General features: G+C 51.9%; 1 protein-coding gene across 1 annotated transcript in view; it reads left to right on the top strand.

Moving 5' to 3' along the window:
* The window catches only part of CYTH2 (cytohesin 2), a 31,477-nt gene extending 20,760 nt beyond the window's left edge, over positions 1-10,717 (top strand). Inside the window, exons 6-12 of the mRNA XM_029585463.1 lie at positions 3,290-3,402; positions 3,581-3,729; positions 4,020-4,132; positions 5,171-5,249; positions 6,673-6,744; positions 8,928-9,082; positions 10,138-10,717. Coding sequence (XP_029441323.1) covers positions 3,290-3,402; positions 3,581-3,729; positions 4,020-4,132; positions 5,171-5,249; positions 6,673-6,744; positions 8,928-9,029 — 628 coding nt within the window. The 3' untranslated portion in view covers positions 9,030-9,082; positions 10,138-10,717. The remainder of the gene's footprint in view (positions 1-3,289; positions 3,403-3,580; positions 3,730-4,019; positions 4,133-5,170; positions 5,250-6,672; positions 6,745-8,927; positions 9,083-10,137) is intronic.
* Positions 10,718-16,859: the final 6,142 nt, after the last annotated feature.

Raw genomic sequence — 16,859 nt, 5'->3', positions numbered from 1 at the left:
GAACGTACCCTGTTTTCGGATGGAAATGCTGAGGTCAGTGATTGCTGCAGTGTGCAAGGGGGAGTTTTTGGCTTCTTTAGATTTGACCGAGGCCTATCTTCACATTCCAATTCGTCTGGACCATCAAAGGTTTCTCAGGTTTATGATCTTCTGAAATCATTTTCAGTTTTGCGCCCTGCTGTTCAGAATGGAAACAGCACCGAGGATCTTTACAAAGGTGATGGTGGTGGTAGCTGCAGTTCTTCGGCAGGAGGGTGTCCTGGTCCACCTGTATTTGGACGACTAGTTGATTTGAGCGAAGTCTGAGGACCTCTGTCATCAGTCAGTGGCAGTAGTTCTGCAGCGCTTACAGTCCCTTGGCTGGGTTGTGAATTTCCCCAAGATCCAGCTGGTGCCATCTCAAGTTTTCGAGTTCCTGGGGGCACAATTTGACACCAGGCTTGGGAAAGTTTCTCTCACCGAGGAGCGGCTTGTCAAGATCTAGGGACAGATTGGAAGATTGCTAAGCAATCCGAGTCCCAGAGTCTGGGATTATCTGCAGGTTCTTGGGTCTACGGCTTCCACTTTGGAACTGGTCCCTTGGGCCTTTGCTCATATGCGGCCTCTTCAGTCGGAGCAATTTCATCTACCACTGCCTCTTGCGGAGCATGCCAGGGCGAGTCTGGATTGGTGGCTGAGTCGGGACAGTTTGAACCGTGGGATGCCCTTGGAGGTTCCGAATTGGATACTGGTCACAATCGACGTCTGCCTCTTCGGTTGGGGGGGCTGTGTGTCAGGCTCAAGTGGTGCAGGGACTCTGGTCTCCGGTGGAGACGTCTTGGTCCATCAACCGTCTGGAGACAAGAGCAGTGTCTGGCGTTACAGTCCTTCTTCTTTCCTCTTGTTCAGGGCAAGCCAGTGAGAGTATTATCAGACAGTGTGACGACGGTGGCTTACATCAGCCAACAGGATGGTACCAAGAGTCAAGCAGTGGCACAGGAGTTAGTCCACTGGGCAGAGCTCCACCTGGAGATGCTGGCAACTTCCCACATAGCAGGGCTAGACAATGTCCAGGCGGGTTTCCTCAGTCGCCAACAGTTGGATCCCGGGGAGTGGGAGTTGTCAGAGGAGGCCATGCTCCTGATTCATCGCAGGTGGGGAGTACCGTGCATGGACCTCATGGCAAAGTGCAGCAAAGCCAAGGCTCTGATATTCTTCAGCCAAAGGAGAGAGCAAGGAGCAGAAGAGGTCGATGCCTTGGTCCTCCCGTGGCCACAAGGAATTCTCCTGAATGTGTTTCTGCCGTGGCTGTTGGTGGGCAAAGTCTTGCGAAGGATAGAACGTCATCCGGGACAGGTGATTCTGGTGGCATCAGAATGGTCTCACCGGCCGTGGTTCGCAGATCTAGTGAATCTCACAGTGGACAGCCCGCTCCATCTGGCTCACCTTCCCAATCTGCTCCACCAGGGTTCTATATTTTTGGATCTGGCGGCTTGCTTCTTTCTTGCGGCTTGGCTTTTGAGAAGGAGGCGCATAAGAGAGAAGGGTTATCCGGAGGACATTGTTACCACTCTGTTACAAGCAAGAAAGAAGTCCACCTCCCTAGCTTAATGGGCAGGTGTGGAAGGTGTTTGAGATTTGGTGGAGGGAGCATAGTGTAGATCCCTTTCGGATTTCGGTGGCTCACATTTTGTCCTTTTTGCAGCAAGGATTGGCGAAGGGTTTGGCTTTCAACTCATTAAGAGTCCAGGTGGCTGCTTTGGGGTGCCTTAGGGGCAAGAGGCACGGTTTGTCTCTGGCTGCACAACCAGATGTGGTACGTTTTTTACGAGGGGTCAAACATTTTGCGTTCCCTGACGCAGAAAGCTTGTCCTCCATGGCGCCTAAACTTGGTTCTTAAAGCTTTGTGTGGGGCACTGTTCGAACTGCTGCGCAGAGTGACGTTGAAGGACCTTACGTTAAAAGTCATTTTTCTGGTAGCAATTTGTTCGGCTAGGCCGAGTTCTGAGCTACAGGCCCTGTCATGTAGAGAACCTTTCCTCGGGTTTTCGGATTCTGGTGTCTTTGCATACGGTGCCTTCTTTCCTTCCAAAGTTTGTTTCCTCTCTTCACTTGAACCCGACAGTGGAATTGCCAGTCTTCCCGAATTTGGATAGGACGGTTGCATTGAATAAGGAGTTAAGGTGTCTGGATGTGAGGTGGGCACTGTTACGGTATCTAGAAGTCACCAACAGTTTGAGTTTCCGATCATCTTTTCTTTGTTTGGAGAGGTGTGAAGAAGGGGCAGAAAGCTTCAAAAGCGACCATAGCACTATGCTGAAAGAGGCCATAGCTTCGGCATACATTTGTATGGGCCGTTCGGGTCTGAGAGCTCACGCGACACGGTCACAAGCAGCATCTTGGGCCGAATGTCAGTTAGTGTCGCCACAAGAGATTTGTAGGGCAGCTATTTGGGAATCTTTGCACACTTTCTCCCGGCATTATCGCCTGGATGTCCAGGCACCAGAGTCTAGCAGTTTTGGGGAAAGAGTACTTCGAGCGGGACTCTTGCAGTCCCACCCGGTTTAGGGAAGCTTTGGTACATCCCAGGAGTCTGGACTGTTCTGGGTTTGTACAGGGAAAGGAAAATTGGTTCTTACCTGCTAATGTTCGTTTCTGTAGTACCACGGATCAGTCCAGAGTCCCGCCCAGGGTTTGGAGAGTCCACTTGATCTGTGCTAATGACATATATTCGGAAGTATTTTCAATTGGATTTCTGGCGCAGGTGATGGCTGTACATGCTCGTTCCGTTGGTTGTAAGGCTTGTTCAGATTTGGTGTTTTTTCTCCTCCTGCTCATTTGACGGGGGATGGTGTGTAGATTAAGTTGAGTTTTGGTATTATTTCCCATCTTGGCTTTGGTACAGGTAAATACTGAGGGACTGCAGGTGACGCCCCAGGTTATGTTACAGTGTCTGTAAAACTTTCTTTGTTGCCACCTGCTGGAGGGGAGGCAGAACCCGGGAGTCTGGACTGATCCATGGTACCACATGAAAATTAGCAGGTAAAAAACAAACTTTCCTTTCACTTCTCTATAATTCTCCTTGCTTACACACAGCTGTCCCTCCTCTTTAGCATGGATTTACAATGGATTAGTTGATGATAAAAGGGCAGGTTGAGGTAGGCTGTGCAGGTGGAAGGCTATGGTTTTGTGAATAGAGCCTTTGCTTTTAACGGGGGCACATGGCTGCCGCTCTCTGTCTCTTCCATGCTGTACGGTCCCTCTCCTCCCTCACACTTGCGTTCTGTTGTTTTCCTCCTCTCCGCTGCAGACAGTTCTTGTGGAGCTTCCGGCTGCCTGGGGAGGCCCAAAAAATTGACCGGATGATGGAGGCCTTTGCACAGAGATACTGCCTGTGCAACCCAGGAGTGTTTCAGTCTACAGGTACGGAAGGGCATTTGAAGGTCGGAGGGGAACATTCTCTCTGCTGTTAAATCGTAGTCTTAAATTGCGTGAGATAACACAGCATGGGGGGAAGGTGCAGCGCACTCAGTCCTGACGCATGCCCTCCATCCCCATTGGGGGGGCCGGGCCCCTCTTTTTTTTTTTTTGTCTCTGGCAGACACCTGCTACGTTCTGTCCTTTGCCGTCATCATGCTGAACACCAGCCTGCACAACCCCAATGTACGGGACAAGCCCGGGGTGGAGCGCTTCATCTCCATGAACCGCGGCATTAACGACGGAGGGGACCTGCCGGAGGAGCTGCTGCGGGTGAGAGAGGACGGACGGACGTCGTCTTTCTTCCACTAGCATCGTTCTAGTTCCCTGGCGCCCTTGGGTCGGGAGAGGCTGAGTTTACATAACGTGTGCTTGTGCGAGGGACTTTGATGAGGGCACGTGTAGGGGGGAGAAAGGAAAGGGGTCCTGTCTGTGTATGTCAGCAGGGCTGGGGGTGGGGGGGGCGTGGTGTTGCAATGACCGTAGGGAAGTGGCAGGACACAGGAGAGCGATTGGGGAAGGCAGGGCTTGGCAACACTCACCGTCTCCTGCCTTGCTCCTAGAACCTGTATGACAGTATCCGGAACGAACCCTTCAAGATCCCCGAGGACGACGGCAATGACCTGACCCACACCTTCTTTAACCCTGACCGCGAGGGCTGGCTGCTCAAACTAGGTGAGGACTGCCGCCCTCCCCCTCCATCCAAACTCTCCAGCCACAGTGCATTTTCTGATCTCGCCTGAATAGGAAGGGGATCCTAAAACCTTCCCTACATTGGAAGAGCCTGAAGTCTGCAGCCGCCCCCCTCCCCAATACCTGACAAGGGAAGGGGGAGCTCCGCAGTAGATGCCCCAAGGCGTGGGCTGGTGAGGGAGGTATTGAATGCAGTAATGATCTTAGGTGGCGAGAGAGCTGTTAAGAGGTCAGCAGGGACCCCTTTGCTGTGAGTGGAGGGGCGGGGGATTGCAACACATTGTGTAAAAGTGAGGACTTCAGGAGATTACAACTACCCCTGCCCCACCACACCCTGCCACAAAGTTTATATATGTGCCTTGTTTTTCCAGCTTACCTTAATGTAACTCTGTTTTCCTTCTTTTCTTTCTCTCTCCGTCCCCTGTCTCCCCACACTCCTCTGTCTCCAATTCTCCCCTGTTCCTCTCTCTCCCTAATCCCCCTCCTGTGCTTCACTGCTGACGACACCCGCTCTCCTGTCTGCTCACAATAAACTCCCCAAGGAGGTAGGTAGTGCCTGGACTTTCAAACTCTTCCCCCCCCCCCCCCCCCACACACTCTTCCTCTTCCCAAACTCTCCTCAAGAACTTCCATGGGGCTTGGCCTAGTTAATCCCACTGCCGGGCCAGTGAGACAATGGCAGTCGACGGTAGATGGGCCATGATGGGCCAGCCTAAATGTTCAGGAGTTTTTCTCATGTAATGGTGGGGGCGGGGTACGTTTTAACGATAAAAGAAATTGAACTGAATGCGAGCAGGTTTTGTGTAGGGCCCCTGATGTCGAGTCTGCTGCTGTCCATCCTGAAAACCTTCCCTCTTCCTCACCAAAAACCTCTGAGGCAGCTTTCCTCCCTGCAGTAATCTGTGGGACTGAATCTCCCCCGGACACACAGATGGCCCTGTCCCACTGCTGCCTTCTGGTGGGGAAGGGTGTTTCTTGACCTCCCTTGCTTGACCCTTCGGTTCCCGTCTCCTCTCCCTGCAGGCGGACGCGTGAAGACCTGGAAGAGACGCTGGTTTATCCTGACTGACAACTGCCTCTATTATTTTGAATACACGACGGTGAGTTTCTGGAACGAGGTTTTATCACACTTTATTTTTCTGGCCCTTCAGCCTCGGATCTAATCCCCCAGCTCTTGTTAAGAACAGAATTACGGAGCAAACGGATAAATCTGGCTTAATGGGGAAGAGCCAGCATGGATTTAGCAGCGGGAAGCCATGCCTTGCTAATCTCTTAGACGTCTCTGAAGGTGTAATTAAGTCTATGGATAAGGCCCAGTTGATCAATACAGTGTATCTGGATTTTCAGAAAGCATTTGACAAAGTTCCCTATGAGAGACTTTAAAAGGCATGGGATAGGAGGCAGTGTCCTATTCTGGCCCGGTGACTGCTTAAGAGGTTGAGGAGTTACAGAAGGACCTTTCAGACTGGGCATCTGAATGGCAGATGAAATTTTAATGTGGACAAGTGCAAAGTGATGCACGCAGGGAAAAATAGTCCCGGTTTACACGGACACAGTGCTGGGCTCTGTATTGGCAATTACTACCCAGGAAAAGGACCTTGGACTCCTTGGGGACAATATGTTGAAATCCTGGGCAGAGGTCGAAAAACAATGATCGGAAAAGGAACGGAGAATAAAACAGAGGATATCATAAAGCCTTTGTATTGAGCCATGGTGTGACTGCACTTTGAGTATTGTGTGCAGTTCTGGCCGCCCCCATCTCAAGGAAGACAGAGCGGCACTAGAAAAGGTGCAGAGGAGGGCGACAAATGATAAAGGGGACGGAACATCTCTCCTATGATGAGAGGCTGCGCAGGGGAGGGCTCTGCAGCCGGGAAAAGAGACGGCTGAGAGGGGACATGAGAGAGGTTTATAAGATCAGGAGTGGGCTGGAACAGGTGAACAAGGAACAGTTATTTACCCTTTCAAATAGTTTCATGGCGTGCCCCTTAGTCCTGGTAACCGATTTAAAAACAAATTTGAAAGAGTATTTGGTCAGTGGATGCACAGTTAAGCGGTGGAACTTGCTGCTGGAGGATGTGGCCATGGCTAGTAGTCTAGCTGGGTTTACAAACAGTTTGGACAAGTTTCTAGAGCTCAGGTCCATAAGCAATTATTAGCCAAGCAAGTGGGGGGGGGTTCACCATCGTTTTACTTTTGGGAGGGATCAATAGGAAAGGGATGGATGCTGGGCTTGATGGACCTGATCCAGCAGGGTGCATTGTATGCTCTCTGCCTGTCTCTCTCCTGAGCTTCCGAGTTGCTTGGTTGGTGGTCCTGTCCGTCCATTGCCCCCACATTATCTACTTGTGCCGGTGGAAGACCGACGATTGGGGGAGTCTGTGGCTTAGATAGGGATGAGGCCTTTGGCTTCAGGTTGGGGTGGGGGTGAAGGCGGAAAAGCTGCAGTCCCATTTTTTTCAAGCCAAAATCCTTTGTTTAATCGTAACTTTTTTTTCCTCCTTTGTCAATCTCTCTCTGCAGGACAAGGAGCCCCGAGGGATCATCCCCCTGGAGAATCTGAGTATTCGGGAAGTAGAGGACCCCAGGAAGCCGGTGAGAATCCTGCTGCAGCTCTCTTCCAGGAAGAGAGTTACTGGGCGGGGGGGAGTGGGCCCTCTCCTGTTCCCTGCTCTGTTCAGCTATGTGCAAGTAAATACAAGGCTATTTCTATTTCCTGTACATACTCAGATCAGTCCAGACCAGTGGGTTGTGTATCCCTACCAGCAGATGGGAGTCAGAGAACAAAAACTTTGGACACCGCTACATAAGAGAGAGAGTGCCACCTGCAGTCCCTCAGTATCTGACGCCAGCAGATGGCAGAGATGCAAACCTGCAGTCTAGGGTTTAGTTAAAAAAACAAGCAAAAAAAAGTGTAGTTAGTTTAGATTAGCTGAGCTGTGATTTTTCTCCCTGAAGAGTTAGGCACCGTTGCGGGCCATCCCTCCAGTGGAGCCGGAAGGCCTGATAACCAGAGGCTTCTGTTCCCTCGGCCTCCGAAGCTGTTACCAGTTTCCTCTGGTCCTGCTAAGGTTGGCTAAAGTTTTTATTTAAAAAAAGAAAAGTGATTTCATCAGAACCTAAGAAGTTCCTCATGTAGGCTTCTGGACTTGGTCGGGGCCTGGCCGGGACAGTGGGTACTGCAGCCCAAGAAGGAGACCGGTCAGTGTCTGGGGCGTGAGGGTCGGCAGCCCGGGGCTCCGGGCGGGTGCGACATCAGACACAATCGCTTTCTGAAGGGAGGGGGGCTCCCTCTGCTCTTTCAGGGTGCGCGCTGGTTCTTTCTGACGTCCCGCAGTGTGAGTGACACTTTTGGGGCAGGCAGCTGCGGGCCCCCGGTGCCTTGGTCTGCAGGCGCTTTCTTCCACTGGCGGGTGCGGCTCCTTTTCGGTGGGTGCCGTTTTCATCGGAGCTCTCCTGCGGTTTGCCGCATGGAACCGAAATCCAAGATGGCCGCCTGCCGCAGCAGGGGGCAGATTGAATTCGCGCTCCCTCTGTGTTGCAGTTAACTTCCCGAATACTCAGAGGAGTACCAAATTTAAGCTCCACGCCGGGCATACTTTGCGCACTGGCGGACACAAATGCTTCGCTCCTCTAAGAAACCTGATGATGTCCGAATGCATCGTCAGTTTCTGACCCTGAGCAACATCTTGGAGGGCTCCCAAAGCAGCTACCTGAACTCAAAGTTCCTGCTGCAGGAAAATCCCAAATGTGGGACACCCCCACAGCCACAGGGCTCAGGTTCCTCTGCAAGCACCAACCTTCAAACACCTGCCAAACCCTGGCATACGCCATCGATGTAGCGTGGCTCCTAGCTTGAAGAAGAGTGGAAATTACCGACTCAGAATACCCTTTCAGACGTAACCCCCGCCTCGCAAAAGCCAAGCCACAAGACAGAAGTGATCGACCCGATCCGAGAATTTAGGCCCCTGACGCAGAAGATGAGCCAGACGCAGAGGGCCGTCCTCTGCCAGTCGTACCAGATCCGCGAACCAGCGACGCCTGGGCCACTCTGGAGCCACAAGCATCACGGACCTGCGATGCGACTCTATCCACCTGAGAACGCGGCCTATGAGAGGCCATGGTGGGGGGAAGACAGAGAAGAGATCCCGTGAGCCATGGACACAGCAGAGCATCGAGCCCCACTGATCTGAGTTCCCCCCCTTCGACTGAAAAACCAAACCGATCTGATCCCTCCCAGGTCTGGGGAGGGATCAGATCCCGGATCCATCCCCTGCGTGTCTGGAGCCACCTCCCCAGAGGCCGGGTCACCCCGCGCCTGATGGAGCCCCAGGGGATCCTGAGGAGAACGTTTGGATCCCCTGCTGGACGGGTCCGCTGACCGCTCTGCTACCCTTTTAATTCCGGAGAGAAGTCCATAGGCTGCTCCCCCACCCCCTGTGGGGGCTCGGGCTGTACAGCGTTGTCCGGAGGTGCGCAAACCAGCTCCATAGGGGAAAGGGGGATTCCCCCCCCCCCCCCCCCCCCCCCCCCCCCGGCACCACGAAGAAGTCAGAAGCCTCGACTTCCAAGGCAGAGGCAGGAGGGCCCGGCTGAACGGAGGCCTAACCTAACTGAGTGGCCCCCTCCCAAGAGGCCTCCTCCCCCCGACTCGTCCAAAGTTTTTGTTCTCCGCCTCCATCTGCTGGTAGGGATGCACAACCCACTGGTCTGGAAATGATCTGCTGTATTACAGGAGCAAAAATGAGCAGGTAAGAACCAATTTTCCTTTCTTTCAGAACTGCTTTGAGCTGTACATCCCCAATAACAAGGGGCAGCTAATCAAAGCCTGCAAGACAGAGGCAGATGGACGTGTGGTGGAAGGGAACCACAACGTGTAGCGCATCTCAGCACCCACGCAAGAGGAGAAAGACGAATGGATCAAGTCCATCACGTAAGGAGGATTACAGAGGTGCTGTAACCCTGCCCCTAGGCCGAAGAGGCACGCCTCCCTTACACGTAAACAAGCAAAGCACGGGGGAAAAAATACAAGTCTAATGTCCGGTATCCTTCTGGGTAACAAGCAAAAGGAAGTACCGCAATATTAGTGTATACCGATTTTTGCTTTTAATTTTCTGTGTGAGCTTAGTGCTAGGGTTTCTGTTTTATTGTGAATACAATCATAGGGGTAGATTTTCTAAATCTACGCACGCCGGATTTTATAAGATACGCGTGTAGCCGTGCGTATCTTATAAAATCCGGGGTCGGCGCGTGCAAGGGAGTGCACGTTTGTGCAACTTGCGTGCGCCGAGCACTGCGTGCGCTGCCCGTCTCCCCACCCCCCCACCCCCCGGCCCTATCTAACCCTTCCCCCTACCTTTGTTGGCAAAGTTACGCTGGCTGCACCATCACCCAACCCGGGGGCTGGTCCAGAGGCCTCAACCACGCCCCCGAATATCACACCGCCCACCCGGCATGCCCCCGACACGCCCCCTTGCGAAGCCCCGGGACTTACGCGCGTCCCGGGGGTTGCGCGCGCCGCCGAGCCTATGCAAAATAGGCTCGGCGGCGCGTAGGGGGGGTTTTAAAAGGGTTACGCGCATAACTTATGCGCGTAACCCTTTAAAAATCCGGCCGTTAGTGTACTAGTTTCGCCGGCTTAGCTTATTTTAAACGGTCCGCCTAGAGAAATTTAGCAGCAACGCTTAAAATAAGCTAAGTCGGCGAAACTAGCCGTCCCGGCAATGGGCGGCTTCACAAATATTTTGAAAAAGAACGACCTATTTAGCCGATCAGAAACATTTTTAAGGCCTGTGGTTATTAAGGAGAGCTTATATAAGTGGGTTTTAAAGGACTGAGTGTCCTATGGCCAGAGGAAGAGGCCCATCTCCTTTACACACTGCATCCCCTGACCCCAGCCTGAGGAAGGGTTGGCTCCATAAGTCCATCGGGCACAGTTTGGCTCTGATTTTCTCTCTCCCCCCCCCCCCCCCCCCCCCCCCACTGCAGGGCAGCTGTGAGCGTGGACCCCTTCTACGAGATGCTGGCCGCTCGAAAGAAGAGGATATCTGTGAAGAAGAAGCTGGAGCAGCAGCAGCAGCAGCAGCAGCAGGAGCAGGCGTGAGCGTTCACTGTGCCAGTGGGCACCAGGCACAGGAAACCGGGACCGAACTTCCATGGGGAGTTTGTGTGTGGAGAGGTAGGGGGCACCAGCCTCACCTCATCGGGCTCCTCAGACACCTTTTACCCCCCCCCCCCAGTGATCCCTGAACAGAGCCTACCAGTCAAAGGAGGCCATGTGACCAGCAGGCCTTGGAGAGAGAGCATGGCCTTTCTCCTGCTCTGCACAGACCTGGTAGATTCCTAGAGATAAATATATATATTTATCAGGCTACTGTTTAGTAACTGTATCTACCCCCCGAGCCTTACTGACCCACACTCGCTCACTACCAACACAGTGTCTTCCCCATTCTGCTGGACACCTCTTGGCCTGACCCATTGGCTTCAGCTCCTGTTTGCTGGGCTCCAGCTCCACGTTCAGTTTCAATATCTGTTCAGTTTGTGAAAGGGGGGTATTTTTAGAATTACTATTATTATTTTTTTTTTTTTTTAAGGTTTTTGTGCAATTTCGTCCTAGAGAAATACTACCCCCCCCCCCCCCCCCCCCCCCAATACACCCCAAGCCGTGGTTCATTCTGGACAGCGATGCACTGTCTGGAGAGGCGAACCTGCTTGCTTACCTTGTCCCAAGAGTCCAGGGCAAGGACATTCGTCGAGGCTCCTGCCTGCCTCGGCTTACCTGGAGGAAGAGGAAAAAAATGGTCTCAATGTTTTCTGCCAAGTGGAGAGAAAAGCAAAACATGGGCCTGGCAGTCCGAGAGGAGCGTAAGAAAAAGCTGAGCCCGGGCCATCGGCTGGGAGTTCCCAAGCAAGCACGCATGCAGAGGCATTACCCGGCAGGTTTATTTCCACATTCCCTTCCCTACACCCTCTGTGAGCCACACATCAGCTGCTCCTATTACCGGGAAGGGGGAGTGAAGCCACAGAGACATTCATAGGGAGACCCCCCCACCCTTGCATAGCTCTTTTCTATACCGTGAAATATCCTTTCTGCAGGACAGGAAACTTAGTTGTATGTAGGAAAGTGGCAGAGCAGCCAGCGGTCCAAATCTGACACTTAACGCACCATTTCCTAGCGTGTAAACAGATGGACCCAGGACCCAGTGGGTTATGCTCCCCTGCCAGCAGATGGAGACTGAGCAAGCTGACATCACAGTATACATAACCCTGCAGTGACATCAACCTGCCAGTATTCCCTCGTCTCCAGCATATGGTGGCCTTGCATCTCCCTGTGGGGATTGCTGTGATTCTGAAAGAATTTTATATTGCGAATCGAAAGCCCCGCTCTCCTGTGGTGATACCTAAAGGTCCCTCCCCCAGTTGAGAATTCCTGAGGTGATTTCCGAGATCCCTCCAGAGGTGGGCCTTGGTCCGGTAGCCGGTTCCCAGCGTGGACTTAGCTGCTTGTGCAGCTGAGAAGGCAGCGGGTGCAGAAGGCCGAACGCAGAGGTGACGGCAGATGGCCTCACCCCCGCAGCCGGAGATCGTCTCTGTGCTCAGCCGGTAAGCGCTGAGCTCAGGTAGGTTTTTAAAAAAAAAAGAAAAGAGAAGAAGTTTTACCTACAGAGACAGGCCCCAAAAAAAACCCCCTAACTTTCTTCGGTCTCCATGGGGTTAGGGGAACTGGGCAGCCTGGCGGGTTGAGCGGCCCAGGTGGGCTAGGCCCCCCACGGTAGGCTTTTTTTTTCTGCGCACCATGTGGTACGCCACGGCGTTTTTGCGCGCTCTGGTGCATGCTTTACTGCCCTCTACAGGACGTCGGTGTGCGCACCGTGTTAGGCGCGACTTTTGCACGCATAACCTTTTTGAGCATGGTGAGACGCTCCAGCGGGGCGCACTAATAGTGCGTGCGCCTTGCCACATTTATGCTGGGGGCGCCCATAATTTGGGCGGGCAACTTTTTTAAGCGCAGGCCATTTGAATGCACAGTTACCGCCGCTCATGGCGCCGGTAAACAAAGCCTAAGCGCCTTTCTCTTTGTGTTGCCTGGCATAATAGGGCTTCTCAGCCTGACCTGTCTTCCGACATGTGTCAGCACTCTTTGGATGCTCAGATAGAGTTGTCTTCCTCGGTTTTTTGCTAAACCTGGATCCTCTCATTCTGATGATGGGCTGGTTACGGTTTTGGCTGGAAGTGCGCCAGATCTTGGTACTCCCTTGATTGGCTCCTCCTCAGGAGGGGGCAGGTCAGTTGGGCCCACTCCAGTACCTTCTGGGCTTGGGCTGGATCTGGCTGCTTTTGTTTGGGTGGAGTTTTTTTTTTTTTCCCCCAAGGTTTACAAGCCTTTGTTCAGGCGCAGCCCTCCACTTTACCCACTCCAGTCAGGTCGGACCCTCAGCCGGTGGCCCTTCCCTCTTCCAATCCTACGGCTAAGCACCATGGAATATCTCAGTTCGCCACAGGTATTCCTGGTAGGGATCTGGATGGCACAGATGATGAGGCGGATCCTGATTCCTTAGAAGATGGGGAAATTCCTCCTGGTTTGGAGCCGTATTTCACCATGTTACGGCTCTTTCATAGAGGTGAACTACTGACCCTGATTTCCCAAACATTGAAGATGTTGGGAGTGCCTGGGGTGGATTCTATGTCAAAGCTGAGGAAGAATCCCATTTTGGTCTCCTTGCAAAAAAGCCTCTTGCTTTTTTCCTGTTATGGACGCCATTGAAGAAATGATTGATCTTGAATGGGACGCCTATACCCTCTGGATCCAGCTGAGAGAGGGCGTTTGCATTTTCCCAAAGTGGACTCGTTTGTCTGCGCCATATCTAAACGGACGACTATCCCCATGGAGGGAGAAGCTGCCTTAAAGGATGTGCATGATAGGCGGATTGAATATATCCATAAGCAGGCCTTTGACGCAGTGGCGATGACCTTGCAGATTGCTTCCTTTTGCGCTCTTGTGGTACGTTCTTGTCTGCTTCTCTCTCAGGAGGTGGATGTTTGGGGGTGAATTCCAGAGCAATTATGGGACCCGCTGCTGCCTTTTTGACAGACGCAGGCTGTGATTTGGTCCGTACCTCGGCCAGAGGAGTGGCTTCAGTAGTAGCAGCCAGACGTCAGCTATGGTTGCAGAATTGGTCAGCTGACTCAGCGTCCAAGGCTAATCTTTAAAGGGCATTTTTGTAAGGCTCACTCTTGTTTCGGAGCAAGTTGGAAAAGCTGGCCAATAAGTGGGGCGAATCTCCAGTTCCCTGTTTACCAGAGGATAATAAGCAATTGCAGCGCCCCTTTTCTATGAGGGGTCATCTCAGGGGTTCCAAGCATTTTCATCCCTACAGCAGCCCGACCTTTCAGAGGACTCAGCTTTTTGGTAGGTCCTCAGTCCTTTCGTCCCCCGACAATCCAAGAGAGGAACAGGCTCGGGTGGCGGACCGTCCCGAGCTTCCCAATGAAAGTTTTCTGACCCACCTTCGGAAGGAGGAGATAGGCATCCCCTATCTCTCTCTTTTTTTTTATTTTTAATTTAATTTAATTTTTTTTTTTTTTTTTATCAGAGGTGGGTCGAGATCACATCGGATCAATGGGTCTTGGAAGTGATACAGGAAGGCTATGCACTGGAATTTCACAGCATTCCTCGGGACTGTGTTCATGGTGTCCCCTTGCCACTCCCCACAGAAGAAGCAGGCAGTGGAGTCTACACTTCTGAGGCTCTTCCGGCTGAGGGCTGTGGTTCCTGTGCCTACGTCTCAGGAAAATACGTGGCACTATTCCATTTATTTTGTTATGCCCAAGAAGGAAGGTTTGTTTTCATCCCATCCTGGACTTCAAGAGTGTCAATAGTCATCTGTGGGTGACTCATTTTTGCATGGAAACCTTACAATCTGTGATAATGGCCGTATAATTGGAGTTTCTGACCTCCCTGGATCTGTCCAAGGCTTACCTTCATATTCCCATCTGTTTGGAGCACCGTTTTCTACACTTTGCGGTGTTGGGTTGCCATTATCAGTTTTTTGGCGCTGCCCTTTGGTCTGGCCACTGCCCCCAGAACATTTTCCATGGTTATGGTGGTTGTGGCGGCGGCGTTGAGAAACGATGGGATCCTGTTACACCCATACTTGGACAGCTGGCTGATTCCATCCAAGTCTTTGGCAGAGAGCAATCTGGTGACCAACAAGGTAATTCCTTTGTTTCAGGAGCGTGGTTTGGTGGTGAACATGGCCAAGAGCAGTCTCCGGCCTTCTCAGTCATTGGAGTATCTGGGAGTTCACTTTGACACAAGGCTGGGCAAGGTTTTTCTACCACACACACAGATCCAAAAGTTGATGTCTCAGGTGCGTCAGTTGGTGAACACTATCTGCCCAACGGCGTGGAGCTGTCTACAGGTGCTTGGTTTGATGGCAGCAACCCTGGAAATGGTGTTGTGGGCGAGGCACATATGCATCCTCTTCAGAACTCACTGCTGTCTCATTGGAACCCGCAGTCTCAGGACTATCTGTTCTGCTCCACTTGCTGATGGATATCTACTCTCGCCTCCAGTGGTGGTTGCAGGAGGCTCGTCTGAGAAAGGGAGTTTCCTTGTCCTCCCTGAACTGGTTGGTGCTCACAACAGATGCAAGTCTCCAGGGTTGGGGAGTTCACTGTCAGGAACAGACGACCAAAGAGGCTGTCTGGAACATCAGTCACCTGGAAGCCAGGGCAGTCAGTTTGGCGTGCTTGCAGTTCAGCTACAGACTACTGGGTCAACGCAGTCCATGTGATGTCAGACAACGCATTGACGGTGGCTTATATCAAAAGTCAGGGAGGAAACAAAGCCAGCAAGTATCGCAGGAAATAGACCAACTTATGGAATGGACGGAAGGGCATCTTCAGATGATCTCGGCCTCTCACATCACAGGAAAAGACAATGTATGAGCAGACTTTCTCAGCAGGGAGAGTCTGGACCTCAGAGAATGGGTGTTGTCCGCCGAGGCATTTAAGCTGATAATGGATCGCTGGGGCCTTCGGTCCCTAGACCTGCTGGCGACTTCTCACAATGCAAAGGTTCCTTGATTCTTCAGTCGCAGGAGAGGTCCATGGTCCCTGGGCATCAGTGCTCTCGTACAGGTCTGGCTGGAAGACGAGTTGCTTTATGCCTTTCCTCTGTGGCCCTTGCTGGACAGGGTCATTTGCAGAATCAAAATCTACAGGGGGCTAGTATTCCTGATGGCTCCGGATTGGCCCAGGTGTCCGTGGTATGCAGATTTGTGGAGACTCCTGGTGGAGGATCCCCTTCGTCTTCTGCCGCACATGGATCTGTTGCAGCAGGGGCCGGTGTTCTGTCTTATGGTTTGGCCCTTGAGAGGGCTCGTCTTTTGAAGCATGGATATTCTTCGGCAGAGTGATTGCTACCTTACTCCACACTCAGAAGTTCTCCACTTCTCTAGCATATGTGTGGATTTGGAGATTGTTTGAGGCCTGGTGCGAGGAGCACAGTGTTCTTCCTCGGTCGGTTAAGATCCCGCTTATTCTGGATTTTTTGCAGGATGGGTTGAATAAAGGATTGACCCTGAATTCCTTGAAGGTTCAGGTTGTGGCTCTACATGTTTCAGAGGCACGGTTAAGTGGTTGTCTCTTTATCATCCCATCCTGATGTAGCCTTTTTCTTGAAGGGAGTGAAGCACCTTCGGCCTCCCTTGCGGTTGCCGGTTCCTTTGTAGAGTCTTAACCTACGTTTCGACTGCTGTGTGGCCTTTCCTTGCGGTTATTGACCCTGAAGATAGTGTTCCTGGTGGCTATATGTTCTGCGTATCACATTTTCAAGTTGCAGGCCTTCTCTTGCCGGTAGCCATTCCTTTGGGTGACTCTAGGAATGTTGAAGTTGCATACTGTTCTATTCTTTTTGCCTAAGATGGTTTTGGAGTTTTCATTTGAATCAGTCCATTTCTTTGCCATCTCTGGATAAGGTAAGGGATGCGGAGGAGTATCGCCTCCTGCGTTCCTTGGATAGCAAGAGACTTGTCGTGCAGTATCTGGAAGTTTCTGAACCTTTCCGAAAGTCGGATCGTCTGTTTGTCCTTCATGGTGGAAGGTAGTAGGGTGAACCAACTTTGCAGGCTATGATAGCTCACTGGATTAAGGAGCTGGTCACAGCCACATATGTGGATGCTAAAAAGCCATTGCCTACTCAGGTTAGGGCTCATTCCACTAGAGTTCAGGCAGTGTCATGGGCGTAGGTTGGGTTGCTGTCTCCCATCGACATTTGCTGAGCTGCGACGTGATCCTCCTTACACACCTTTTCAGGTTTTATTATCTGGATGTGCAAGCTTGGGAAGACGCAACCTTTGCACGTGTGGTGTGGACTGGACTGTGGGCAGCCTCCCGCCCTGTTAGGGAGTAGCTTTGGTACATCCCACTGGTCCTGAGTCCATGTGTCTACACGCCAGGAAATGGAGAAATTACTTACCTTATTATTTTGTTTTCCTAGTGTAGACAGATGGACTCAGCTTCCCGCCCTCGACTGCCAAATGATTGTATCAATAGTTCTCCTGTGGAGATTACGGATCCCAAAGGATTACTGGTAAGTGTTCATCCAGTCCCTAGCTTGGGGTTCCTACTGAGTTCAATGAGTACAGTTATGGTTGACTGTTTTTAACAAGTTTTTTACTAGTCTAACCACAGTTGCTTTTGAAGAG

This window comes from Rhinatrema bivittatum, chromosome 19 (genome assembly GCF_901001135.1).
Source record: "Rhinatrema bivittatum chromosome 19, aRhiBiv1.1, whole genome shotgun sequence".
NCBI lineage: Eukaryota > Metazoa > Chordata > Amphibia > Gymnophiona > Rhinatrematidae > Rhinatrema > Rhinatrema bivittatum.
The sequence above is the reverse complement of the archived record's forward strand: the minus strand, read 5'-3'. Positions and strand labels throughout refer to the sequence as shown.